The sequence below is a fragment of the Sinocyclocheilus rhinocerous genome, unplaced genomic scaffold (assembly GCF_001515625.1).
Source record: "Sinocyclocheilus rhinocerous isolate Xijiao unplaced genomic scaffold, SAMN03320098_v1.1 scaffold6066, whole genome shotgun sequence".
NCBI classification, from domain to species: Eukaryota; Metazoa; Chordata; class Actinopteri; order Cypriniformes; family Cyprinidae; genus Sinocyclocheilus; species Sinocyclocheilus rhinocerous.
In genome coordinates this window covers 14,073-23,593 of record NW_015631289.1, presented here as the reverse complement: position 1 = coordinate 23,593, position 9,521 = coordinate 14,073, and the positions used below count along the sequence as shown (strand labels likewise).

The 9,521-nt window shown below is 34.3% G+C and overlaps 2 protein-coding genes across 5 annotated transcripts in view; both read left to right on the top strand.

Annotated features, from left to right (window-relative positions):
- heatr1 (HEAT repeat containing 1) overlaps positions 1 to 4,020 on the top strand; it is a 40,110-nt gene extending 36,090 nt beyond the window's left edge. For all 3 annotated transcript variants that reach the window (XM_016554473.1, XM_016554472.1, XM_016554471.1), the window contains 3 exons: positions 1,432 to 1,590; positions 2,861 to 2,969; positions 3,159 to 4,020. In XM_016554473.1, the coding sequence (XP_016409959.1) occupies positions 1,432 to 1,590; positions 2,861 to 2,969; positions 3,159 to 3,247 (357 nt within the window). In that variant the 3' untranslated portion in view covers positions 3,248 to 4,020. The remainder of the gene's footprint in view (positions 1 to 1,431; positions 1,591 to 2,860; positions 2,970 to 3,158) is intronic.
- A 2,955-nt stretch (positions 4,021 to 6,975) lies between these two features.
- LOC107741703 (arginase-1-like) overlaps positions 6,976 to 9,521 on the top strand; it is an 8,724-nt gene continuing 6,178 nt past the window's right edge. For both annotated transcript variants that reach the window (XM_016554476.1, XM_016554474.1), the window contains exons 1-2: positions 6,976 to 7,209; positions 7,357 to 7,429. In XM_016554476.1, the coding sequence (XP_016409962.1) occupies positions 7,105 to 7,209; positions 7,357 to 7,429 (178 nt within the window). In that variant the 5' untranslated portion in view covers positions 6,976 to 7,104. The remainder of the gene's footprint in view (positions 7,210 to 7,356; positions 7,430 to 9,521) is intronic.

The following is a 9,521-nucleotide window of genomic DNA, read 5'->3' as shown; positions in this document are numbered from 1 at the left end:
GGGTGTTTCTCTTTAACAGTCCAAAACATGTTATATAAAGCGCGCGCATATCCGTAATAAAACATGCCTCACACGGCGCTGGGGTATGAATAAAGGCCTCCTGTAGCGAATCCATGCATTTTTGTAAGAAAAATATCCATATTTCAAACGTAATAAACACTTTTCTCTCACTTCTGCTGACTGTCATATGCGGAAGCCGTTTCGGCGGATGACATAGGACGTATGCATAGCGCGGGCCCTCTGAGATATGCTAGTCTCACTAGTTTGTTTACAGGAGCAAAGGAAGCAAAGTTTCCTCACTTTAGCGAAGAAAAACCAGTCTCCTCTTGGCTTATATAGAAATCCTCCGACATTTTTCTTTACAAATCCTCGTTTTGTACTGGCTTATATCGAAATCCTCCGACATTTTCCTTTACAAATACTTAGCATTTTGCATTTTGTTTTGTTCTCTCTCCGCTTTCGTCACTAATCACGCAACGCCGACGTCCTACGTCATCCGCCGGAACGTCTTCCGCGTACCACAGTTATATGAAGTGAGAGAAAAGTGTTTATTACGTTTGAAATATGGATATTTTTCTTACAAAAACGCATGGATTCGCTACAGGAGGCCTTTATTCATCCCCCGGAGCCTTGTGAGGCACATTTTATTATGGATGCGCGCGCTTTATTTGACGTGTTTTGGACTGTTCAATAGAAACACCCACCCACTGCAATGATAGAGCTTAAAAGTAATCCAATCGGAGTTATATTAAAAATGGTCCTGGCTATTCCAAGCGTTATCATTGCAGTGGGTGGGTGTTTCTGTTTCAGTCCAAAACACTTTAAATAAAGCGCGCGCATCCATAATAAAACATGCCTCACACGGCTCTGGGGTATGAATAAAGGCCTCCTGTAGCGAATCCATGCATTTTTGTAAGAAAAAAGGCACATTTTATTATGGATGCGCGCGCTTTATTTGACGTGTTTTGGACTGTTCAATAGAAACACCCACCCACTGCAATGATAGAGCTTAAAAGTGCCAGGACAATTTTTAATATAACTCCGATTGGATTTGTCTGAAAGAAGAAAGTCGTATATACCTAGGATGGCTTGAGGGTGAGGAAATAACAGGCTAATTTTCATTTTTGGGTGAACTAACCCCTTTAAGTTATTCAGTCAAGAACATTGAGTAATTTTCTCTGTCTTTTGTTGTTTGATTAACATTGATGACACAAACAGCGGCATGATGTCAAATGGAATAACCCCCAGAAAAGACATTTTCATGTTTCAAATAAATAAATGTCTGGAAACATAGATTTTATTACCTTTTACATGTTTACACCATTTGACTTTTTGATAGTTGTTAGATCAAAACTGTGTATTATATTAATGATATAAAATGTTTTTCTTGTCATTGTGGAATCTAATAATTTTTTTTTAATGTGTGTAAAGTTGGAGAACATGCTTGGAGGAGACGAGATCTACAAGACCCACATTACCAAGCATTTGGTGCCCTGTATGGCCCAGTTTGCCGTTGCTATGGGAGATGATTCACAGTGGAAAGTTCTGAATTATCAGATTCTTCTCAAGACACGACACAGTTCACCCAAGGTATGCAAATGTTAAATTCGAGCTATAAACATACAGAGATAGAACTGAAGTGATGTATGTGGTACATTTTTAAAGGGCCCAAAATTAAATTATGAAAATCTGTATATATTTTTTTATTTTTGAATAGGAACAATGCTAATGCCTACTTACAAAATTGCAATTAGTCAAGAAGTCTTAATAGTTATGTATTAAAAACTGAATAAATTTGAAAGAATTTACGAGTAACAAGCTACAGATGAAATCCTGAGAAGGAACCTTGCTGATAAATCTTTTATGATGTTTAATTTAGGGGGTTAATCGGTGTGTGTGAAATTTGAGTATGTATTACAGAGTAGCCCCGCATATTCACACTGAATTCAAAACTGACAAATTTGGGATAGATTGCTTGTGTTATTCCTCATTTTGTAAGTCGATTTAGATAAAGAACCTGCTAAATGAATAAATGTAAACCAGTGTGCACAGAGAGCAGTGCTCATTCATAACCACTAATTGAAGAATTACAATTTGATTTGAATTACAAATTTAATTTGTCCATCTGTGTGGATAATTTTACTAATTCTTAATCTACATGTTTTGTATTTTGTAACTGTATATGTTTATGTAACCATATCGTGCATGAATTGTCAAGGTGAATTTTGAGTTTTGAACTTTGTTCACCATCTTGAGGCTGTGGGTGAAATACCCTTGGCAACTTATCCAAGATCTAAAAATTAACACTGGTCAAGTGCCAAATAAGAGTAAAAATTGGTGTTGCAACAGAGTATATGAAACGGTGATACTCGCCAGCCAGGCAAACACTGACCACATGTTTTAGAGTGAAGGGTGACATTGTGTTTATTTATATGCAATCATGATCCAGTTTTTTCCAGTACCAACCCTCTTCACAAATTTGTAATGAGAATAGTTCTTAAATCAACAAAGCAGCAGATTAGAGGTTTTACACCCATCTAAAAGCTCTAGTTTAACATTTTAAATGCAAAGAAATAAAGACAGGCATAAATATTAGTAGGCTATTGTAATAGTAATGTTGTTCTGTAAAATAAAATTGTTATTGTTATTATTATGTAGTGATACTAAAATTGAAAAAACATATTTTCTTGTCTGATTGTGTGAATATCCTGCATTATGAAGGCATAGATTGTGGGAATTATTAAAATTAGTGCCTTTAATCACTACATTTTTTTCTAATATGTGGATTGATTTCTCTTTGCGTACATGTATTTTAAATGCAGAAGTGAAAATAAATTACGATGTTTGCGTTTTTGTTCAGGTGCGTTTCTCTGCACTTGTCATGCTGCTGGAGTTGGCATGCAAGCTGAGGGAGAACTACATGGTTCTTCTGCCAGAGACTATCCCATTTCTGGCTGAGCTTATGGAGGGTAAGAACATTATGTCAACATTTAATCAAATGGGCACACATGATTTTGTAAATAAAGTGCACCGTTTTACGGTGCTGTCTTTGTTGCTTTGAGACTTGCTGCATTTTAAGAACGCTTAGATCTGTTTCTTTAACAATCAAAAATGTTCCAGAATTCCGAATTTAGTTATTCTTCCTCCTTGTTTCACAGATGAATGTGAGGAAGTGGAGCAGCAGGTGCAGAAGGTCATTCACGAAATGGAGACTATCCTTGGTGAACCACTGCAAAGCTACTTTTAATCCCACCCGGGAGTGATTTCACACCATCACAGGCACTTCTTACACCCTTTAATTGTGCATTCGTTATCCTTGTGCAGTATTTGGTGATGAGCTGCTCTGCTGGAACATGTGTCTGCCCAGCAGTTCTACCTGCACACCTCATCACTGACTAACAGCTCAACCTGTCCTACCTTTGTGTCCATGTATATGTAAATTTAAAAAGCCACAAATTTTGGAAGCCAAAAATCACTGGATGCCACATGCTTTACAGTAGGGTTATATAAAACTGACACATGATGTTTAAATGTGTCTATTGTTTTTAAAAAGTAATGGTTTTTTATTGAATTTTCTAATGCATACCGATGTACCTCTCTGGAATCTGAATATCGTAAAACGATGAGGCTGGAAAATGTGCATTTGTGTTTGGTAGGAATCTGGGTATACTATTTGACCGTAGTCTTTCATTTGAAAGCCACATCTCCAGCATTTGTAAACTGCATTTTTCCATTTAAAATGTATGTCTTAATTACAACACATACTCTCAATATCAGATGCAGAAAAGTTAATTCATGCATTCATGATTGACATGATTGTCAACAACATGATTGTAAAGCGCTTTGGGTGTACAGCAATACACAATAAAGCGCTATATAAATGCATCATTCATTCATTCATTCATGGCATCAAGGCTAGATTATTGTTATACTCTACTGGGTGGTTGCTCTGCATGCTTAATAAACAAGCTCCAGCTAGTGCAAAATGCAGCAGCTACAGTTCTCACTAGAAGCAGAAAGTAGGACCATATTAGCCCAGTTCTGTTAACACATTTTTTGGCTCCCTGTTGAGCATTGCATACATTTAAAAATCCTGCTAATTACTAACAAAGATTTAAATGGTTTAGCTCCTCAGTACTTGAGCAAGCTGTTATCGCATTGTAGTCCTTCATGTATATTGCAGTCTCAAAATTCTGGCCAGCTGATAAAACCTACAATATCATAATCGACTGTAGGCGGTAGATCTTTTTTTCTGTTGAGCACCCAAATCCAGTCTATATCCAGATCAGATAGAGGACCTGCACCTATTGATGACCACAACAGCCCTGAATTTCAGCGCAGACCGTGACAACAAGACAATCCCTAGAGACCGATCCCCTATAAAGACCTCATTGACACGAAGGCCATCAGCACAGATCCTGAATGTTCTAAATGATACCAATCCACAGTATGACTTGTGATGCAGCTTGGAATTAAACAAACCCATGTTGACTTGTTTGGCCAGAGGAGAACTAGCCCACTGATTGAGCCTGGTCCGTTTGGTGATTAAATAAACAGTTTTAGACCGCTGCTGGAATTGAAAGTGACGCGTCTGGTGTGTGACTTCTCCGAGAACGCATCACAGGGCTCTACAGTGCGACCGAAAACTACTGCGTGCGACTATGAAAACATATTTAGGAGCACCAGTCCGACTGACCAGCTCATCATCATACTTGTGATTGTGATCGCTGAGGGGAGCTTCAAAGGTTTCTACGTGTTTTTGCAGCCTCGAGTAATGTATCACAGACATATCTCATGAATCCTTTCATAAGCAAAGTGTAGACGGTGTAAATAAGAGATTCATTGCGCAGTGTTGAGAGCTTCGTTGATTATAAATGTGAGCTCGCGATGAGCTAAGATGAGTGACAGCTTTTAATGATTTTTAAGGGAGTTTGTAAATGTGATACTGATTTAATACAACAGTTAAATAGACAAGAAGTTAATATTAAGTGACTTACATTGTCTGACTATAACACTATTGTCTGATTTTGCTCTATTTCGTCGTCGAAAATAGTTTCAAACAAAGTCACAGCTCAGCCGCTGCACATCTCCATTCAAACACAGCGGTGTTTCGTTTATGAATGAACTGTGTTTTTAAACGAATCTAGTGAGTCAGTGATTCATGATTACCCTTTCATAAATACTGTCACTTGCTTCATTCCTGAATGATTCAGCCGTTCGAATGAATCAATTGAATGAATGATTCAGTGATCAAATCAGTGACTTGTCGCCACCTGCTGGCGGATTTAGTTTCATTTTTAAAGTATCTTTTCAGTTCTTTAAATCATTTAATATTTCTATATTCAACATTTTTTAAAACATTAATCTTACCATGAATTTATGGATTTAATTGCACTCCTGCCACCTCTGATCCTCATTAAATGTCTGAAAATACACCTACAAGCCACTTTTGTGTTCTTCTGTGCTACCTCTGTACAAATTAATTTTAATACTGATTTCATTTGATTAGTAACTTATTCTTCTTATTCTACTTGTTCTTATTCTATGGTTTTATCTAGAATTTTTAAAAAGCTTATAAAATATATATATTTTTAAATTTGACATAAAAGATTACATACTTTTAATAAAGATAGAAAAATGCCATTACAAAGGTAAAAACAAAATTCTACTGTAAATCACTTTAAGGAGTCAAATATCACCTCGTAATGGGAAGGCTATTTTTTTATCAAATTTTGGTGCTCCAAAATTTTTGACTGTGCTCCTAGATTTTTTAAGTTAGCATGACTGTTGAAATTAAATGGTAATACTTTACAGTGTAAGAGTCCTTTTGTAAAATTAATGAAAGCTGTAAAAGTATTGTTCCTAGTGTGTTCATTTCAACATTTACTATTACTAATAGGCTATATTTTTACATTTTAAAGTTTCTTTTTTTAACATTAGTAAACTATGAAATAACTTTAATGATCAATATAATAATTAATATTAATATGTTTATTCATTTACAAAGTATGGTTCAGTACTGCTACTGCTTTTTTAAAAATAGTAAAGCTCTGTTTTAGTTTTCGTTTACCATTTTAAAAACTATCGGTTGATTAATCGGTATCGGCCAGTGTGGTCCAACCTAGCTATCGGTATCGGCAAAATCCACTATCGGTCGACCTCTAGTGATTATTATTGATTCTTCATTAATGAAGCTGAAGGATATTTGTACATTTTTAAAGGTTCTTTTTTTAACGTTAGTAAACTATGAAATAACTTTAATGATCAATATAATAATTAATATTAATATGTTTATTCATTTACAAAGTATGGTTCAGTACTGCTACTGATTTTTTAAAAATAGTAAAGCTCTGTTTTAGTTTTCGTTTACCATTTTAAAAACTATCGGTTGATTAATCGGTATCGGCCAGTGTGGTCCAACCTAGCTATCGGTATCGGTAAAATCCACTATCGGTCGACCTCTAATACATATATATATAGGGTTATTACAGTTAACTAAAACCATAAAATGCATTTTGTCACTTTTAAATAAGATAAACCTTAACTGAAATAATATATAAAAACCTTAAACTTATTTTAATTTCAGCTCGTTGCCAAGACGTTTCTCATTTTCATTTTTTTACACGATGTACTAAAATAACATAAAAATAAACGAAAATAAAATTAAACATAGCCAAAACAGACATCAGAATAACTAAATATAAATAAATGTTACTAAAATTAAAATAAAAACAAAATATAAAAATAACAAATAATTCATATTTAAATATAAATATTAAACAATAAGAAAATGACGAATTAAATATCATATTAGCCTATATAATATAAATACGTATAATTTCTTGATCCTTAAGTTTATATTTTCACATGCGCTGTTTATGTTAATTAACCATTTCGTATGCAAATTAGGCGATGGCGTCAACTAAAATCAGTTCTTCCCCATTTACTTTTCCTGAACAAAACGGAAAAGAAAACCCAGGTTAAGACAGAAGAGCGCGAGCAGCCCAATGACTGACACCGGATGCGTGTCGTCACACGTCCTGTAATCTGCTTTGATTTTAGAGCCGCTTATTCCAGACTGCTGCTGGATAAATAGTAACAGTGATGAAGAGCTTCAGCGGAATTCGAGCCGCTTTTCACATATTCACAAGAGACCTCCATCATCATCACTGTGTGGGAATAATAGGTGCACCTTTTTCTAAAGGACAGGTGAGATATAAACCCCCTAAGAAGCGTCCTCTTCTCATTTGAAATAATGATAAACAAGTATCTAAAAAATAATATGTTTGCATATAAATTCATGCATGGTGCAGTATGGTAGTGGTCCAGTGCTCATGTTATTGACTGTTACTGCAGCAGAGAGATGGTGTGCAGAGAGGAGCAGACCTCATTCGAGCTGCTGGATTGGTGCAGAAACTTAAAGGGCAAGGTACCACTACTACGCCTCCTGATATTTACACTGCTTTTATCAATGTTTGAGTACAGCATAATGCTTCTAAAATATTCGAAAAAAAATTTTGGTTACACTTTATTTTAAGGTGTCTGGGTCACCGTGTAATTATACAGTACATTACAAGTACAGAATAAAATATTCATTAATAACATGTACTTAGGCTACTACAGAGTTAGGGTTATAATTACGATCTGGTTTAGGGTTGCATATAATTATGCATAATTTCTTGCTATTACTGTAGTAAGTATGTGTAACAAGGACATTGTAAAATAAAGTGTTACCTAATTTATTTATTTAAAAAAAGACAACATGGGATGTTTGCATTTAAAAAAGTTGAAATGTGATTATGCGGTTAAAATGGATGAAAATGTTAAATTGTGACTAGTTATAGCATGTAAAAATATAGGCTGTACTGTATATAAATTCATTTAAACTTTAACCTAAATCTTGACGCAAGAATGGTAATGTGTTATTTGTCAACTAGCCATTATACAATACCTCCAACTGCTAATGTTTATTTTAAGGTCAGGCGACACGCAATCAATATTTATCATTGCCATTTTCGTAAAAAGCTTTAAATGTTTCAGAGTCTATATTTGATCTGTCTGTCTGTTGTTTCATAAATGTTTTATAGGGTAACTTTAAACAAGCTAGAGGGACTGATGCCATGCAAGGACCAGTGCTGCCATGTGTGGTTTTTATTTATTTACCTACGATGTGATCTCATAAGAGCAGTAACACTGACGTTACACTACTCCCCTTTCTGTGTGTATTGCAATATTTTGGATTGAGTTCTGTTACTGAATAAGAGTCAAGCGTGTATTTGCACATTTGAACTCAAACAAACCCAGTAATGTTTAAAAGCTTGAGCTGATGGCAGAACAGAGAACTCTACAGGTTTAAAAAGTTAAATCGGTGACAGACTGTCTAAAATGAGTGATTTATTTAAATATTCATTCCAAGATGTTTACATATTTGAAGGACACTTTCAACAGCATTCATTTAATAATTGAATAGCACACTTTTGAAACTTCCTAAGTGAATGTGCAGTCTCCAGCCTTCCAGTTTACCTTTTAAATAATATTTTTTATAATATAATATAATATAATAATTTTTCTTCTTCACTCTGAGAAAATATAAAGAATAAAGAGGTGATAGAGAAACACTTCTGCAAACTCTCAACCTCATGCTACACTTTTCCAGTTCAGAAGAAATGGATGAAATTAATAATACTAATAATAATACTAATTCTACCGTCTGTGTTATTGCAATATGATATTTCTTTTTCTTTATATTTTTGGTGTAATAATGATTAGGCAATATTGTATGTACACACAATCATGCCAATAAAGTATTATATTAAAAAGGGAATGGAAAAATAAATGGTGACTCAAACCTGACACTGTGCATCAAAACAATATATTATAGATATATTTTCAGTGCATGACTTGACAGTTGAGTACATTTTTTTCAGGATTCTTTGATGAATAGAAAGATCCAAAGGTCAGCATTTATCTGAAATAAAAAGCTTTTGTAACAGTATTATACACTATACCATTCAAAAGCTTGGAGTCAGTGTGTGTATATATATTAAGTGATGATAAAGGCATTTATAATGTTACAAAATATTTCTATGTCAGATAAATGCTGTTCTTCTGAACTTTCTATTCATTAAAGAAACCTGAAAAAATTCTACTCAGTTGTTTTCAACATAATAATAATAATACATGTTTTTTTGAGCAGCTTATCAGAATATTAAAATGATTTCTGAAGGATCATGTGACTGGAGTAATGATGCAAAAAATCTGCTTTGAAATCACAGGAATAAATAAAAAAAACTTTTAAATAGCCTATATTCAAATAGAAAGCAGTTATTTTAAATAGTAAAAATATTTCACAATATTACTGCTTTTGCTGTAATGCAGGCTTGGTGAGCAGAAGATAATTCTTTAAAAAACATTAAAAATCTTACTGTTGAAAAACTTTTGACTGATAGTGATGGATGGATGGATGGATGGATGGATGAATAGATAGAGATGGATGGATAGAGATGGATGGATGGATGGAT